Source organism: Gadus macrocephalus, chromosome 9, assembly GCF_031168955.1.
Source record: "Gadus macrocephalus chromosome 9, ASM3116895v1".
In the NCBI taxonomy this organism is placed as follows: Eukaryota; Metazoa; Chordata; class Actinopteri; order Gadiformes; family Gadidae; genus Gadus; species Gadus macrocephalus.
Genome location: NC_082390.1, coordinates 1,851,036 through 1,869,213, shown reverse-complemented (window position 1 = coordinate 1,869,213; position 18,178 = coordinate 1,851,036). Strand labels below are relative to the sequence as shown.

At 46.6% G+C, this 18,178-nt stretch overlaps 3 protein-coding genes across 4 annotated transcripts in view; 1 reads left to right on the top strand and 2 right to left on the bottom strand.

The window, feature by feature from the left end:
* Positions 1–299: 299 nt before the first annotated feature.
* mapk8ip2 (mitogen-activated protein kinase 8 interacting protein 2) overlaps positions 300–18,178 on the top strand; it is a 30,014-nt gene continuing 12,135 nt past the window's right edge. For both annotated transcript variants that reach the window (XM_060060160.1, XM_060060159.1), the window contains exons 1-2: positions 300–754; positions 10,398–10,503. In XM_060060160.1, coding sequence (XP_059916143.1) covers positions 690–754; positions 10,398–10,503 — 171 coding nt within the window. In that variant the 5' untranslated portion in view covers positions 300–689. The remainder of the gene's footprint in view (positions 755–10,397; positions 10,504–18,178) is intronic.
* Positions 4,537–8,575, bottom strand: LOC132464007 (gastricsin-like). The gene is made up of 9 exons (XM_060060158.1): positions 8,480–8,575; positions 8,165–8,306; positions 7,828–7,945; positions 7,063–7,181; positions 6,537–6,736; positions 6,199–6,315; positions 5,709–5,856; positions 5,138–5,236; positions 4,537–5,015 (listed from the first exon to the last, which is right to left on the bottom strand). The coding sequence occupies exons 1-9, from the start codon at positions 8,533–8,535 to the stop codon at positions 4,851–4,853; spliced, it is 1,164 nt and encodes a 387-aa protein (XP_059916141.1). The 5' UTR covers positions 8,536–8,575; the 3' UTR covers positions 4,537–4,850.
* On the bottom strand, positions 15,716–18,013 carry LOC132464015 (uncharacterized). Its single transcript, XM_060060170.1, has 3 exons — positions 17,196–18,013; positions 17,012–17,108; positions 15,716–16,276 (listed from the first exon to the last, which is right to left on the bottom strand). The coding sequence occupies exons 1-3, from the start codon at positions 17,936–17,938 to the stop codon at positions 15,824–15,826; spliced, it is 1,293 nt and encodes a 430-aa protein (XP_059916153.1). The 5' UTR covers positions 17,939–18,013; the 3' UTR covers positions 15,716–15,823.

Sequence of the window (18,178 nt, the reverse complement as noted above, 5' to 3'; positions counted from 1 at the left end):
GTCGTGGCACTAAGGCAATGAGTGCATATCCATGTCAGATCAATAATTCCAAAATAAAATCAATAATTCCAAAATGAATGAACAAGGGACATCTCCCAGTCTTTTATTGACACTGTAAATAGTGTGAAAAATATAGTAGCTTGCATATAATTATATAAGCCTACTGCGCTAATTGTAGTGCATCTATGGGGCTTCACAATATATATAGTATCGTTTTCACTGCTTGCGCCTTTCTCATCCGATTATCTCGTGTTACGGGAGGCACTGACGTTATATGTCGAGCCCACACCCCGCCCCCCCATCCCCAGTCTGCACAGTCGCTCGTCGCCGTTGTGTGTTCCTGCAGCATCCGAGCATCGGTTTGGACTGCACGCCGAGAGGGAAACACGGGGGGCTTTGGCTTGTTTGGCTTTGGTTTTCCGCAGGGTCGAGCAGCAGCAGTACTCCCATCTGCGTGGTCATTTCGTCCCCTTAGAACGGATGTTTCAATGTGGTGTTGATGGTGCTGTGAAGGGGGTCGTCTGATCTTGGCTAGTGTGCGCGGCCCGTAGCATCACTGCGGCCGTCTAAAGAGATACTGGCACAGAGAGCAAGCGACTGCGTCCGTCCTTTCCCTTGGTATCGACCGTGAATGGACCTGCGCTTGCTCTGATTTTCTGCAGTCACTTTCCAGTCGTTTCAGGAAGAAGATGGCGGACAGGGCTGAGATGTTCTCCCTTTCTACCTTCCACTCCCTTTCACCACCCGGTTGCAGGTAAGAGCGATGGGCAATGTATGTATTCATATATAAATGATGGCGGGGTGAAGGACGGGAAATGTGGATTGTTGAGTTATTGTTTGAGGTCAGCGGTAAAATTGACATCTCAACCATGTCCAATATTGGGTATTTAGAAACACTTGCAGATCGCGCCACAGCCTGCGGTAAAGGCCGATCCCCAAACACAAGGTTGAGCGCTTCGTGCTTTTTCTCTGGCAGCAGCAGCATCCGGATTTACAATCAAAATCGTTGATTTCATATTGTTTTGCTTGTGGTACAGACTGACAGCATGTGAAGTGTGACGGTAGCGCGGTCAAAAGAGAGGATGGGGCTTAATGTGTTGTAGCGTTGGCTCCTTGCGCATTGTGGCTGGGAGGCCCACGCCCTGATGAGAGCAGCCCAGGCGCGTCTTCAGCACAGGGGGGACGCTCAGGAGCCTGCCATGACTTGTTTACTAGAACTATGGACTGGCTGTTTGATGCACCACACACTGAGGTCGTTTCAGTGGTTTTTGGAGTTTGTCGAGGCGAAGGAATATCGTGAGAGAAGAGAAGCAAAACACAAAGTTAGGAAGCATCGTTAGGCCTACGTTGCTTGTGTTTTTTTTCTTTTTTCAAGACACGAATAACAATCCCTTATTTCTAAAGTTGTTGCTCTAAGGTTAAACGTCTTACTGCAGCATGCATATGGTTTTATTTGACAAGAAAGCAGAATGATCCGAAGGAAGATTATTGTATTAATATGACCCCAATGTCAAATTTCTACTATGGGCCAACAGTTTGGATTATCTGATGTTTAGGAAAATACTTATATCTCTGCTGTATCTCCTTTAACTAACTAGTAAGGCTACTTCAGGTTATTATGATAGCTATAAAGAAAGAAAGAAAGATAGAGGAGAGAGAGAGAGAGAGAGAGAGAGAGAGAGAGAGAGAGAGAGAGAGAGAGAGAGAGAGTGAGAGAGTGTGTGTGTGTGTGTGTGTGTGTGTGTGTGTGTGTGTGTGTGTGTGTGTGTGTGTGTGTGTGTGTCTTTTTGTGTCTTTTTGTGTGTGTGTGTGTGTGTGTGTGCCTTGTGTTAATAGGGCTGTCTTGTGCATTGAGCAAGTGGTGTGTTGTTGTCATTCATTTATCTTACGTAACCCCAACACAGATCACGTGACAAACATAATCCTGAATGGCCATTTCAAACACACAAAATCGGACTAAATCTCCCCTTGTGGAACAAACAGATTAAACTTGACTTGACTTCCTCTGTACCTGTCCTATATTATTATAGTGTGATTTCCAATCACTTGAATAAGTCGGACTAAATGTCTGTTCCAAAATATATTTTTCAGAATAGGCTACATGATATTGTTTTCCGATTTGATTAGCCTCCAATGAGCCAGCGAAAGCCCACAGAGGAAGAGGGCGTTGGAGAAGACGATCATCCTTTGGGTTTGAGCTTTCCCCACTTCCCCATCGGCGTGGAAACGTGTGTTCCTTAACATGAATCGTGTTTCAGATCGCATCGGCTCCAACGGCCATGGCGGCGTGTACGATGAGCCGGGTTTAGGTTTCGGCTCAACTCGTTCTCGTTGTCTCATTGGTTAAAAAACATACCGTAGAATTGATGTGTATGCGTAGGGCCTTTTAATCCCAAATGACCCCAGTGCAATGGTTTGCCCCGTCCCTGGATAGGGCCCCGCCATCCAGTCTCGAGCCGCCGCAGGAGACGCAGGCCCCTTAGATTGATGAAATCATGACTCATCCAGAAGTAGGTCATTGGCTGGTCCTGGTGATCAGTCATGTGCTTACCCTGCACCCTGATTGTTGTAATGGATCCAAGTCCCAACAGCTGTGGCTCGTGTTGAGGGGGCTAATGACCATGACGTCACTGTGTGCGCCTATCGCAGCCAGTGGGAAGTCAGACATTTTCTCTGTGATAACCTTTGTGTGTGTGTGTGTGTGTGTGTGTGTGTGTGTGTGTGTGTGTGTGTGTGTGTGTGTGTGTGTGTGTGTGTGTGTGTGTGTGTGTGTCTGTGTGTGTGTGTGTGTGTGTGTGTGTGTGTGTGTCTGGGTGAGTGTGTGTCTGTGTGTGTTTGTTGGTTTGTTTGTTGGCTTGATAAAGAGTGAGTGTGTTTTTATGGTTCTCAAAGTGTAAATGGCCATTAGCAACCATGAACATTATGGAAGTCAGAGAGAGAGACAGAGGGACATATAAATGTAAATTTATCGATATAAATATATAAATATTGTACTTACTCCATAAATTGGCACATTGGTTACAAAATTCAGCATTGAGCCTGTTCGGGATAGAAGGCATTGTCATGGTTTTGTGAACCACCCATCTTATAATTAATTTAAAGGATTGAAAACAGAGGGAGGGGCTGTTAATGCCAGGGGCAGTGGTGTGAATGCATTGGTCAGCTGCGTTGGGGAATAACAGTACTCTGTCAGTCAGTCAGTCCTTTCCCGCCCACTATGACATCATCTGAGCTGGAAGAGCATCCTGTGACGTCACCCTCATTCTCTAGATTAGAGATGCGAGCATGCTTGCTGCATGGTGTGTGTGTGTGTGTGTGTGTGTGTGTGTGTGTGTGTGTGTGTGTGTGTGTGTGTGTGTGTGTGTGTGTGTGTGTGTGTGTGTGTGTGTGACATCTCAGAGATTGTTTGCTCAATATAAAGTGCATTACAAATAAAATTCATTATTATTATTATTATTATGGTGTGTGTGTGTGTGTGTGTGTGTGTGTGTGTGTGTGTGTGTGTGTGTGTGTGTGTGTGTGTGTGTGTGTGTGTGTGTGTGTGTGTGTGTGTGTGTGTGTATGTGTGTGTGTGTGTGTGTGTGTGTGTGTGCGTGTTCACATCCACATTTTGAGGAGAGGGTCAAATGACTCGACTCTGGCCGGGGTGTTTCAACGTTTGCATGTAAATGAAAGAGACCGGCTGTTGGAAGGTTTACTTTGAGATTGCTTTGCTGCAGTTTGTTGGTTCACTGATATGCATTTCACAGAATGAAGTATGTTGCAAAGCATTCTGCAGCACTGCAAGAGCACTACAGCTATAGGCGGATAAGGAAATCAGCGTCATGTGGTCTCTGAATGCAGCGCTGACAGCACTAGGACAGCAAAGCTCACACAACAAGGCGGATGCATGCAGAACGTATGGAGTTTGGAATGCAACCACATAATTCTGCATTGTAGGATGCATGAATAAACCTCATGCACTGTAACCCCTTGTTTGGGATGTAAGTGCAATTGTCTATCGATGTACTTTATCTACTGGGAAAATACCTTTCAAAGGAATCCGTCCTTAACACTGGCTTACTATTACCTATTGGTACTTTAATAGGTAGCCATGGAGATACAAGGTGACTGCTGCAGTGGCGTTTTTTAATGATCTAAACCTGCATCAACACCCAAACACATACAGTCAAACATACACGCACACACACAAGCATGCACTCGCGCACACACACACACACACACACACACACACACACACACACACACACACACACACACACACACACACACACACACACACACACACACACACACACACACACACACACACACACACACACACACAGCTACATAAGGGTCAGTGAGGACCTAGTTTGGACCAATACGTTGTTGATAATGGAAAGGGACCATTTATTTCAGGACAGTTAAGGAACAAAGCAACTGCTCTGCGTTTCAAATGACTGGATACCGGCAGACACATTTCAAGCAGCCGTGCACACTACGATAGCTTTAAGGTAATTATCACAGACAATTCAATGAATGATGGAAAAAATGTATTCGTCAAATCACACACATGATGGAATTTCAGAAAAATCTACTTCTCAAATTGTGTGTTCAGAAGAAATCCTACACTCTGCTTCTCTGTGTTGGAATCAAACCCCATAACAACTCAAAAGTGGAACTTTGAATCAGACATTATTCACGCACATTTTCAAGACAGACAATCGATGGCTCTCCCGCTCAGGAACGTCCAGGGTGCCTCCCTAGAGCTGTGCAGCGGGCACCAACGTTGTTTGTGCTAGAGATGTGTTTGACGTGTGGATGGTGGTTCTGGGGGCCAGCGAGCGAGTGAGTCACCACCGAGTGGCTCAGGCGGCGGTGGCGAAGCCCACGCGGTTGTTGGTGCGGTCGTAGATGGAGTAGTACTCCCTCAGGAAGACGTCCCCAAAGATCCACAGGGGCTGTCCGCTCTGGGAGGGCAGGTAGGTGGGCCCGATGTTCACGCTGCAGTACTGGTACCCGTTCTGGTGGTGCTGTGGAGGGGCAGACCAGCGTCACGTGAGTGAGACACACACCAGGGCGACTGAACGACTCCGCAAGGAGACGCTGCCGTTGGATTTCAATGTTTGGCGATCACGGAGACGGCGCCCGGTACCTGGGCGATGTAAGCAGAGGGGGGCAGGGGCAGCGCCACTCCACTGATCACGAAGGAGAGGGTGGGCAGGTTGTTCACCGAGCTGCAGGCCACCATGTACTGGAGGCCATACACAAGAAAAGCCGTTGCAACACGGATATTGTCTATCTAGGGTCTGTGTGTGTGTGTGTGTGTGTGTGTGTGTGTGTGTGTGTGTGTGTGTGTGTGTGTGTGTGTGTGTGTGTGTGTGTGTGTGTGTGTGTGTGTGTGTGTGTGTGTGTGTGTGTTTGCCTGCGTCACTGTGTGTGTGTGTGTGTGTGTGTGTGTGTGTGTGTGTGTGTGTGTGTGTGTGTGTGTGTGTGTGTGTGTGTGTGTGTGTGTGTGTGTGTGTGTGTGTGAAAGTGTGTTCATGTGTGTGTGTTTAACGATGTGTGTGTGTGTGTGTGTGTGTGTGTGTGTGTGTGTGTGTGTGTGTGTGTGTGTGTGTGTGTGTGTGTGTGTGTGTGTGTGTGTGTGTGTGTGTGTGTGAAAGTGTGTTCATGTGTGTGTGTTTGACGATGTGTGTGTGTGTGTGCAGGTATGGAAGACTCACCTGGCCATACTGGCTCCGCTGGGCTCCAATACTTTGCATGATCACTCCGATGTAATGGCCTGGGGCGGTCAGAGTGGACGTGCCAGTGTCCACGATGGCCTGGCATCCCTGGGAGCACACGCCAGTGCTGCGGCCGTTGATCTGGAACCTACCGGGGAACAAAAACCAATGCCCCAATCCAGGCTTGTCTTTGAAAATCACAAAGCTGTGGCGTACATTGTTCTGCCTATAGGGGCTTACTGGTAAGGCCCTGCAAAGAAGTGGATCAATAATATACTAGTCAAAAGCCAATACCGTCCTATTTGAGTCAATTGTTTTCTTTTTTTCCAGATATTCCAGATAACTATTGTCCTATAGCCACAATCTGAAATAAAACTATTCAGAGTTGACGTGTTCCCAAAATCTTCATGTGATGTTCTCATTTGCACGTCTCCTATTTTAGTTATTTCATGCAGACTTGTAGGAATCTCTTGCCTTTAAGGGCACTTACCCTTGGATACCAATCTGCCAGTAGCTCTCTGAGGTGACTGGGGTCCAGTAGATGGAGCCCTGGTACCTGTTGTTGTCCACATCTCCGAGAGTCAGCTCACTGCCCTGAGCACCCCCCCTAGCGAGACAACAGGGCTAGCATTAGCTTTGCTTCCCGAACCTTCTCAAATACAAACAAAAGAAGACGCTAAGGGAAAATGCTGAATTTAGAAATGAGTTTGTTATGTTTACGTATCAATAGCTCAACATGTTAATATTTAGCCTATGTAAGGGCTAGGTTCTGTTCAGGCTCGGGCCACGACATGTTGCGCCTGACAGTTTGCAGTGGCTGTGTGATACCTGGAAAGGTAGAAGGCGAAGATGTTGGACTGCAGCAGGTTATCGGACATCATGTTGTCAAAGACGGGGGTCTCTCCGCCGGAGGAGATGCGTGGGTAGGCCAGGCCGAGGATGCCGTCAAACTTGGCGGAAGCGAAGGGCTGTGTCGGCTCGCTGGTGCTCAGTCCGATCTCCTGGTGGGGGACCACGATGCCTGCGACCTGCGGGTCACAATGAGCCCCCCCCGGTAGAGTTCAGCCAGGGCACACCGAGGAGTGCGCTGGCGTGCATCGAGGGATTCTGCAGTCTTTAAGTAAATCTGCAGCCTGCAGATTTACTTAAAGATCATTTTTTAAAACGTTTTCTTCCCCCCCCCGAATTTCATTGCCATGAGTACTTCAAAAGAATATATTGTGGGTGTGTAAATATTTTATATTTAAAATAAACAACAGATATATGCACTCGTGAAGTAGATAGTAAGCTAATAATGGAACATGTATGGATATGCATTTGAATTGTTATGACGGTGTTTGCTGTCAACACTCACAGACACAGTGTCATAGCCAAAGACGCCATAAAGGCTTCCGGCTCCATAGGGGATGTAGACAGTCTGCCCGTTGCGTGAGTATGTGGAGGACTGCTGGGGGTAGAACTTTGTGTGCACGCCTGGAAAAGAAGACATATTCAGTTAGATTTTTCCACCATTGCCATGCCGTTTTTTACACTCTATTTTCGGTTTGTTTGTCGTCCTCTTAGCCAGTGGTTTGCTCGAGACCCACCAGGCATTGTGTGTGCTAGTATTTTAATCCTGTGTAGATGTATGCAATCGGCTCAACTATAAGCACATTCAAGGATTCTATAGTTATACCATTTTATACCCAAATGTATCATTTTGTCTCATCGCTCCACTTCTATACCAGTCACACGCAAGACACACACTAAAGAAAGATCTCCAGTTCACGCTACAAACAATCACATCAATGCTTTCTGTTCCTTTCAAATTCTGAGACGATTCACAGAGAATTGAATTCACTCCTTCGCTCCAGCCCGGCCCCTGGGCTGCCTGGCTCCACCTCTGGTTCTCTCTTAAGTGGCGTGGGTTATTCAGCGGCAAATCCACCGTAATTATCCGCTGTATTCATGCAGCGCAGTTCAAGCCACTTGTGTCATTTCAAAGTGCTTCTAAAGGCTCCCCAGGTCTTCCCCTCCTACACGGAGGGCCACGTCCACCACTGAGCCACCCGTTACACCCATCGGTCGCCCCGCGGCCTGGGGCCAACCGGCCCTGCCCTCGCGGCTGCTGGGTACTCACTGCAGGCCTGAGTGTTGCACAGGGCGGAATCCACCCACAGGTTGGAGGAACCGGTGTCAAACAGAACCTGGAAGGCCTGGGGCGGAGTGCCGATGCTGATGGCTCCGTAGTAGGTGCTCTGCAGAACAAACAGCGATGTGTTGTGTTGCATGGATTGGCTACTGTTTGCATTCTTCTGTTTACGCCTCTTAATGTGTCGTAGCTGCTGCGGCCGCCGGGTCAAATGGAGCTCACTGATAGGAGCGTTGTACATGAAAAGCTAAGTCCTAAACTGAAGAAGGAACGAAATGGGTTAGGGTGTCAGCGGGTGCAGTGGTCTTAGAGGAGGCGTTCCTACGTCTGCGTAGTTGTTGATGTACATGCTGTTGGAGCCGGCAAACTCGTTGGCCATGTACTTCGTGGCGGGGTCCTGGTAGGGCATCTCGATGCCCTTCTCCCTGAGCGCTTCACGCATCGACTTGTGCTTAGTCAGCGGGACCCTAACATGCACGCGTAAAACACACACACACACACACACACACACACACACAAACACAGCCGTGAATCCCCGTTACCATGGGAGGTCAAAATAAGTAGACGTGGTCATCATAGCGGCGAACATGAGGGAGGAAGAGTGAGAGCCGTTCGGGTCGACGTCTCGATCCGGGTTTACCTGACGAGCCCCTCGACCAGCACAGCGCCAAGCAGAACAACGATGAGGAACTTCATGGTTCGGCCGCTGGTCCTGGTGGATGAGGTGCAGAGGGCTGCCCGGCGGGGCTTTATAGGGGGGATCTTATCAGACCTGCCTCTATCGACTGGTATCGGCCGAGGCAGGGTGACCCCCGTGTGTTGTTCCTCGAACAACACACTCGTTGTTTTGTGTGATCGTAATCATAAGGAAAACGACTTGAGACATATTGACGATAACGGCATTTCACGATAACATTGTTATTAAGTTATTATGCATAATATGTAAAGATTGCTGTTGAAAATGTATGCATTCTAACATGGACATTTTAAAGGACAACACAATGGGAAATGTTTCAAGTATTCTGACTTTTTTATTCATATGTATTAAAATAGTGAAATAAAATGTAATGTTACATTTTATTTTATTTTATACTACACATGTGGCAAAAAAAATGACTGTTAAACATAACGAATGCGTGCATTGACACAGTAGGTTTTAATGTCTTCACCAAGGTCATGTCTATCAATGTGTTTCCTTGATACTTTCCAAGTGGAAAATATGCTATCAGACTGTAGATATCAGCCACAGAAGATATTATTCTATTTAAATAGTGTTATATAACTTGGTTATGTTTGCTTTGCTATTATTTCAGATTGGGAAGTCCTGTATTAAACAGTATAAGGCCGTGATTTAATGATATAATATATTATTATATTTATTTTATTTGACAGGGACAATGCACAATATATAATTGAGCCAGTTTATAGCCGCAAGGCTAATTTACATCCGTTGTCCCTCAATATGTATCATGTCCATTCTTCCTCTCTCCGAGCCTCGATGGTCTGTTGGCCTTGTGTACCATATACCCTACGCCACGGCAGGTGGTCTTCGATGTAGTCTGAACCCTCACAAACCAGGGTCAAGGACGTTGGTGAACTCTGCTTGTGTTCTCAACACTTGAACACATTTTGTACTGTAACCAAGTCGATCAAGGATCTCTTCCGAGGAGGGTCAAGTCAGCAACACTTCACCACACGACACACGGACAACCGCATGAACAGCACGGTTCCCGGGCCGTTCAAACAGACGTTCAAAGTGTGTTTGAAAGGCAAACAAAACACCTATAGCGTACAGATCTTTGGACTGAAAGACGCTATGATGAACCAGAAAACACTCCATGATTAAGCCCCTCTTCCTGCTCTCCCGGCGCTGTGATGTCGGCTATAAACAACCATGGGGCCGTCCACGGCAGCTGAAACGCTGCAATGCAGCATTTCTCTAGGAGCTTTGCTCGCTGATAGAGCAGCGTTGTGGGGGGGGGGGCGCTCAGGGCCTGCCGGAACTACTGGGGTAGGGACGAGACGGACAGGTTTAGGATCTAGCAAAAAAGCAAAAAAGAAGACTGATACTGCGTGTGTGTGTGTGTGTGTGTGTGTGTGTGTGTGTGTGTGTGTGTGTGTGTGTGTGTGTGTGTGTGTGTGTGTGTGTGTGTGTGTGTGTGTCGTGTCGTGTGTCGTGTGTGTGTGTGTGTGTGTGGGGGGGGTGGGGTTCTAATAGAACCTGCCATGGTGGGCCTGGCATATATGAATCGTCCTGGCCCATGGGTGAAGCGAGGGATCTACAACATGCTGTAAATAACATTTCCTCTCTCTCTCTCCCTCTCTCTCTCTCTCTCCCTCTCCCTCGCTCTCCCCTCTCCCTCTCTCTCTCTCTCTCCCTCTCCCTCGCTCTCCCCTCTCCCTCTCTCGCCCTCTCTCTCTCTCTCTCTCTCTCTCTCTCTCTCTCTCTCTCTCTCTCTCTCTCTCTCTCTCTCTCTCTCTCTCTCTCTCTCTCTCTCTCTCTCTCTCTCTCTCTCTCTCTCTCTCTCTCTCTCTCTCTCTCTCCCCTGTGCTTCCAGGCCGTCCCACGACATCAGTCTGGAGGAGTTTGACGATGAAGACCTCTCTGAAATCACAGACGACTGCGGGATCGGACTCAACTACGACTCGGATCCGTACGAGAAAGTGAGTGCTCGTACTACTCGTTCGTTTTTTGTTGCAGTTATTGCCGCTCTTGATGAGTGAGACGCGTATTCATGTGCACGCAAAAGTATACACAAGCGCAGACACACACACAGGTAAACATGCTCTCTCACTCTCTATATCACACACACAGATATACACGCACATATACACACATCCTTGTGTTGTGTTCTTTGCCTCTCCAGAGAGATACAACAAGAAATGCAGAAGCATTTTAATTTTGTTTTTATTAATGCTTTGGCACAGCGGAGTGACCTTGTGTGTATTCTGTCTGCACTCAATTCCCTGCTTTTAGGGATAAAGGTCATTGAAACAGTAAAAATGATTTGCTTTTGATATTTTATGCTCAGCTCATGGTCCCTACTTATAGCGTGTCTTGAGCCGTCATCTCCGGCCATAAGTCCTCACCCCCCCCCCCCCCCCCCCTCCCTCGTGGCGGCGATGTAAATCTTTCATCTCTGTCTTAGATCACTGTGTGCAGTGGAGGGCGAAAGGTGTGTGTGTGTGATCATGTGTGTGTGTGTGTGTGTGTGTGTGTGTGTGTTCCTGTGTGTGTGTGTGTGTGTGTGTGTGTATCTGTTTGTGTGTGTCTGTATGTGTGTGTGTCTGTGTGTGTCTGTTTGTGTGTGTGTCTGTGTGTGCATGTGTGTGTTCCTGTGTCTGTGTGTATGTGTGTGTGTATCTGTTTGTGTGTCTGTTTGTGTGTGTGCGCGTGTGTGTGTGTGTGTGTGTGTGTGTGTGTGTGTGTGTGTGTGTGTGTGTGTGTGTGTGTGTGTGTGTGTGTGTGTGTGTGTGTGTGTGTGTGTGTGTGTGATCCAGGCCAGTTTGCTGCTATGCAGACAACCTACCCCGCCTTGCCCCGTCTCTCCCCAGCTTGCCTCCCACTCTGTCCCACTGGGTTCTCTCTCTCTCTCTCTCTCTCTCTCTCTCTCTCTCTCTCTGTCTCTCTCTCTGTCTCTGTCTCTGTCTCTGTCTCTGTCTCTGTCTCTCTGTCTCTCTCTCTCTCTCTCTCTCTCTGTCTCTGTCTCTGTCTCTCTCTGTCTCTGTCTCTGTCTCTCTCTCTCTCTCTCTGTCTCTCTCTCTCTCTCTCTCTCTCTCTCTGTCTCTGTCTCTCTGTCTGTCTCTCTGTCTCTCTCTCTCTCTCTCTCTCTCTCTCTCTCTGTCTCTGTCTCTCCATCTATGCCTCCCCCTCACTCTTCCCTGCTATTAATACTTGTGGTATAAAGCCCAGCTTGGCATTGATGCTGTTTTAATGCACCGTGGAACTTAAAGTCTCTGCCGCACATGCACAGCTTTTAGCAAACTAAGCTATTGCGCTAAAGCTCCTCTGCTTCACATGGGGGACGTGGTAGAGCTCTATCTAAACTCCAGAGGGAGAGTGTGCCAATGAGGTCATCTCTCTCTCTCTCTCTCTCTCTGTCTCTGTCTCTGTCTCTGTCTCTGTCTCTGTCTCTGTCTCTGTCTCTCTCTCTCTCTCTCTCTCTCTCTCTCTCTCTCTCTCTCTGTCTCTCTCTCTCTCTCTCTCTCTCTCTCTCTCTCTCTCTCTCTCTCTCTCTCTCTCTCTCTCTCAATCGTTTTCTACCTCTGTCTCTCTCAATCACACACACACACACACACACACACACATACACACACACACAGGTCATGTGTGGTCCCTTCGTAAGAATGAAAGTAGGCTGGGGAGGCAGAGACAACGTGATTGCCTGTTATGTTCCATTCATTCTCCCACCTCTCCATCACTGCCCCAGGCCCCAGGGCTGTTGCCATGGAGCCACACACTGGATTACCGGAGGATGCAGGCCCACGCGACGGCTGCATTCATTGGACGGTGTACCTGTCATTAGCATGAGAGCGTGCTGAGTGGTTGGTCCTCGCAGTGGCACCATGCAAACTGGGGCTTTCAGATCAGCCTCTGATGTTCAGGAAGGGCAGCCAAGCCGAACACAGGGATTATCATCCCGTCAAAGCTCAAGGCTCGGAATAATCCCCATTTGTTATGGTATATTCATCTGCATAGAACCTTTTCCGTCAGTGCCAACAGAATAAACACACACGCACACACACACACACGCACACACAAAGACAGACACACACACACACACACACACACACACACACACACACACACACCCATGCACATTTTATAATTAGCTACAGGCAATTAGTTGCACACTATTATAACGGATTTATGTTTGCTTCTCTGAGGGATGTCCAGTAATTGCCTGTTGAATACCAAGCAATTAGTTTCCTCCTAGTGATCATCATCATAGTATTATAATACGTAGTAAAGTAGTCAGTATTTTATTCTATTTTTACACACACAACACAACTGTATAATTCCCTGCGAAGTATAAGCTACATGCTATGAATAATAAGTATAAATATACGTTCAAATAAACAAAAAAATAAACATAGATGAAATTAATAACAGCCATAGGATAATAAAACCATTTCACAGTCCGCCCTACACATATGGAATATGTATTCAAAAGCAGCCACGTCTAAATAAAAACGTGTTTAATAATGTGTTGATAACCCTCCGGTGTTGAACATGCCTCACAGATTTCCTCTTTGGCCAGTCTGTATGCAGTGTTTCCCCCAGCACTGTATGTTTAAGGCTGCTGCCTTAACAACAATAGGGCCCCGCCTTGACTCGCAATGGATAAAAAAAAAAAAAAAACATATTTTTCTTTTGTTTTTATAAATATTTTTTCATTATTATGTATCAACAAATTACAGAAAGAAAAGATACTTCCATCAGGTACCAAAAATAAAGATAAATAATGCATCGTAACAATAGTCGTGCCATAAGCGTATTGAATGGAATTGAAACGGCGGCATCAGGTGGTTGTATATATTATTGCGACTGCAGGGCCATGAGACCACCCCCCCTCGCTCCTGGACCACCTTGACTAAGACATTTACTGGTGGAAACACTGGTATGTATTGTGTATTAGTGGAACTATAAACCTTGTCTACTGTGGCTAGCTTTAGCCACATCAGCTCGACAACATCTGGTCTGTTAATTAGAGGTCAAAAGGCTGCTTGCTTAGCATTAGCTACCTTTGTGTGTATGAGTGTGTGTGTGTGTTTGTGTTTATCTCTATTTGCTCTTGCGAGTGTGTGTGTGTGTGTTGCACGAGTATTTGTGTGTGTGTGTGCAAGCACGTGACTCAATCCTATATTAAGCACAAGTTGTTTGCTTATTTCAGGAATTGAATGCATGCAGGATTCTTCAAGTCAATTGGGATAAAAGCATCGGCTAAATAAATGTAATGTAACGTGTTGAGATCTCCCCGTCTATGTCCCTATACTGTGTGTATGAACACATCGGTACCTTAACATATGCATGCATTATATATGACAAAGACCAGCATGATGCAGTTGTGCACTGCACCTCTTGGTGGAGGGAGGCAGAGCGAGAGGGAGAGAGGACTATACTCACGGTCAGCACAATGCTGCTGGGACACAGGCACACAGCCACCGCAGGGTGTCCTTGCAGTTAGAATGGAGATCGATCTTCACCGGGAGGCGGTTATTATTTATAGCTGTACTTTCTCTCCATCTCTGCATGCCGTTCGACACAGCGTAGACATACGCAGACGTTTATATACTACCCATGATGGATCTACATGCGTTTACCTCGTCTCGGAGTCACATGTCGCTTTGTGATGCATTACTATAGGTCAGGCTTTTCAAAACAAGAGCGTACCGAGTTTAAGTCATATCGTAAAAGCCCATTCAGTGACTGAAGGCCCTGGCCAAAAGGTTGTGTATATCAAGTAACATACCAACAAATGAACGATCCCAAAACATTCCTATGTGTATCTCTAATGAGTCAGTAAAGAGAGTATCATGTTCTATGTGTACGTGGGCTGATGGCCCTAAGAGACCTAGGCAGCGGTGGTTTCTGCAGCCATAGCGGTGATATCGGCTCCACTGTGCCTCAGCAGTCTCTGTGTGGGGGGGGGGGGTACAAGGGCCGGGCCGGACTCCTCTGTTTAAAGGTGCGGGGGAAACTGCCGAGCGGTTCAGAATGCAAAGCAGATTGATCATTCTAACCTTTGCTTTGACGTGTGCCGCCGTGATGCAGCTAGGAGGTGGAGGCCTCGAGGGAACAGGGTCCCGTGACGGGGAGGGAGCCGGAGCACAGATGTTGTTTGTGATGGGGTTTTAACTATCTTTGGGAAGCAAAGCCGTGGGCTAAGAAACGACCATCTGTGACAGCACTAATAATAATAATACATTTTATTTATAATGCACTTTATATTCAAGAATCTCGAAGTGCTTAAGAGAAAAAAAAAAAAAAACTATTAAAAGGGGAACCTCAAAGAAAGTTTAGCTAAATGCTCTTTTAAAGAGATGGGTTTTGAGGTTCCGTTTAAAAAGAGCTGTAGTCTGTGGAGCCCTCAGGTGGTCAGGGAGGGCGTTCCATAGTCTAGGGGCAGCAGCAGAAAAGGCCCGATCACCCATGGTGCACAGCTTCGTATGTCGGGTTTGGAGGGTGTGAGTGGATCCTGAACGGAGTGTACGTGAGTTTGTCGGGGGGGTGATACTAATGGCTGTTGGATACTAAAATGTTGTCGCTAACTGTGAGGTAATCAGCAGCGCCTAGACTTTTTTTGCTCAGTGATTGTTGTTCAGGCTGATTTTACGTCTGTTCTAAGTTACTCAGTGAGGCCCTTCAAAAGCACTGCGCTAGAGCATTTAGAGGTAAGCTGGCAGACCCCCCGAGTGTGCATTGATACACAAATACAGATGCACAGCACCAAGATGCCAACCTGCACAAATTGTGTGCGCGCCTGAGGAGTGTATTTGAGATATAAGATCCAAAATCATTATGCACCCCTTTCCTGTAAACGAGATGAAACCAAAGAAGGTGTATTGATTGAATGTGCACTTAAAAGTGTGTGTGTGTTGCTTCCCCCTGTACACACACACATGCTCATGCACGCACATAGACAAATCAACTGTCTAGATCAGCTTATAGCACTCTGCAGTTCTGTCTGTGATTGGTCAAACCTACCCCAATCAATGCGTTTAAATGACACTCGAGTAAACCCAAATTATTTGGTTAGTCCGACTGATTGAATTTTTAAGATGCATGTATACACCTTAGTCTGACTAAAATCTGACCGAATCGGGGTTCACATAGTCTGATTAAGTTAAATAGATTATTCGATTGATAGTCGCATTAATCAATAATTTGTTTATTTATGGAATGAAACAAGTGTCAACTGTACAGTAAAAATATACAAATTGTTTACAACTATTTACAAAATACCAAGACATCTAAAAAGTATCACTGGCGCAGGGGGAAGTTTGCACTCAAATAGTCTGTAAGTGCAGCTCTGATCCTCTGACCATTTGCATTGTCCGAGGTGTTGAAAGCACGGAGCCCTGGCTGTGGCAAGTCCAACGCCAGAGCAGCAGCTTCCTCCGTCCAGATGGGATTGACACTCTCCTTCTCGTTCTCACAGAAATTGTGCAATGCACAACAGGCACCGACGACGTGAGGGGTGAACGTAAAGTGGCAGTCACTGCGCTTCAGCAGCACTCTCCAGCGCGACTTCAGTCTCTCAAACGCAGTCTCTGCCGTGGTCCTTGCAGAGGTTAAATACGCGTTAAACGACTCCTGCTCAGGGGTGATGTTTGGGGAATGGGCGTAGCCTTTTATGAGCCAGTCCATGAGAGGATAAGCTGGATCGCCCAACAGAAAGTGGTTGATGGGGACGCCATTGATTTCTCTTGGTTCCTGAGTGTAAAAAGACAAAATGGTTACCAGTGATCACCAGTAGCTTCACTACTTATAGCTAAGCTAGTAACTTACTACAACTCTCAGTAGCTTGGTGGTAGCTTCACTATTTCCTGTATCAAGTAACTTTTCAGTAGCTTAGCTCTTTTATTGATCAAGAAGATTGGCCGCACAAGCTACTTTCCATGCAGTGTTTTGAACATTAAAGGCACCCAGTGCAACTTTCGAGGCTTAAAAATAAACATTCAATTTCTAGTCTTTTTTACACGTAGTAAGTTTCAATAACTCCATACCATTACATACCGACATTTAAGCAGCAAAGATGAGACGTCGTTGTGTGGTGAGAACATACAAAATCGATAACAACAACAATGCCGCCATTTTCTTTATTTTTTGTAACCTACAATAAATAAAGCAGGCTTCCAGTCAATGGAAAAATGGCTTCTCCCCACCGGCGATTGTTGTTGTTTACGATTTTCTATCAGTTCTCACCACACAACGACGTCTCATCTTTGCTCCTTGAATGTCGATATGTAATGGTATGGAGTTATTGAAACTTACTACGTGTAAAAAATACTAGAAATTGAATGTTTATTTTTCATTGAATGTTTACATAAAGTTGCACTGGGTGCCTTTAAGGTTACATACAAAAGGGTTATACCTACATGGGTGTGGAAGACACGGCAAGGGGGGGGGGGGGGGGGTAAAGTACCTGGAGAATACAGTAGGACTTACTTTTGGTAGAAGATGTGCCTGGTTAAACAACGTCGATTGCCTAAGCACGTTGTCGTCGTAAGTCCACCCAGGCATCTTACAGTTGATATTCCAGAATCTATAAGGAATCATATCAGCAGTTGGTAAGCATACATGATGCACAACTGTACAGACAACTAAATGAAGGGGTTTGGCCCAAACTTACCGATACATGTCGTCCACCACGGCTTGGAGGACATACGAGGGCCATCCTTCGCAGTTTGCAAATTCTTGGTAGCCATCACTTGGCGGTAAAACTGGAATGTGGGTGCCGTCGATGCACCCGATGATTTGTGGGATGTTGAACTTCTGTTCGAATCGGCGTGCTATGCCGATGGCTTCTTTTGTCGTGGGCACCTTGATGAAGTTGTGAATGACCGGCGACGACACCATTCCTTTGCAGAATATGTACACAAACTTCTTTACTGTTGTTTTGTGGACGCCGAACTGATTGGCCACAAGTCTGTATTGGGCACAACTGGCCAGTTTGTACAGAACAATGGCAACCCTCATTTCGAGCGGTACCGGCGCACGAACGGTCACGACGTCAGGTTTCAAGACTCCTTCCATCATCCCACACAATTTGTTGAAGGACCTGCGGGTCATGCGAAAGTTGTCTTTCCACTCCTCGTCTTCAAATTCCTTTAAAACCACTCTCTCCCACCAGTCTTTGCTTCTGACCCGCATCCAGCATGTTCGCTGAGACCTTCTTTGTAGCAGAGGCGCTGCAAAGTTCAACAACAAATTGTTTGTCCGCATGACAACCTCATGTAGCAATCGGCGGCGGCGTCTTTCCTCCGAAATCACCAAAATCAAGAGCGCCAATGTGGATCTATTTAGTGTAATGATCATGTACATCACATACATAATGTAGACGGATGTAGCTTCGGTATGATCCTCGTACTCCATCTTTCTCGAATACGATATTGCCGCAAGTTTGTTGTTGCTGGTGAGGTAAAGAGGTCAGCCGGTGACTAGGTCACGCCTCTTCCGGTAGAGCCCATGGAACCTGTGAGATCGAAAAATATGAATGGGTTTCAATGGAGAGAAAGTAATTATTTTCTGGTCCCAGTCTTTACATGCCCTGGATTACACATATGTTGTTTGTGGATTTAAATGATAATTTGAATTCGGATTCAGCTGTATGTC

Excerpts from the sequence above, each read along its gene's own strand:
- LOC132464015 (XM_060060170.1), bottom strand. The coding sequence starts at position 17,938 with ATGGAGTACGAGGATCATACCGAAGCTACATCCGTCTACATTATGTAT. Across the intron at positions 17,109-17,195 it reads GTGGTGGACGACATGTATCG|ATTCTGGAATATCAACTGTA; the intron begins GTAAGTTTGGGC and ends GATTCCTTATAG. Across the intron at positions 16,277-17,011 it reads AGGCACATCTTCTACCAAAA|GAACCAAGAGAAATCAATGG; the intron begins GTAAGTCCTACT and ends TTTTACACTCAG.
- LOC132464007 (XM_060060158.1), bottom strand. The coding sequence starts at position 8,535 with ATGAAGTTCCTCATCGTTGTTCTGCTTGGCGCTGTGCTGGTCGAGGGG. Across the intron at positions 6,316-6,536 it reads TTCGCCTTCTACCTTTCCAG|GGGGGGTGCTCAGGGCAGTG; the intron begins GTATCACACAGC and ends TTGTCTCGCTAG. Across the intron at positions 5,016-5,137 it reads CCTCTGCTTACATCGCCCAG|CACCACCAGAACGGGTACCA; the intron begins GTACCGGGCGCC and ends GCCCCTCCACAG.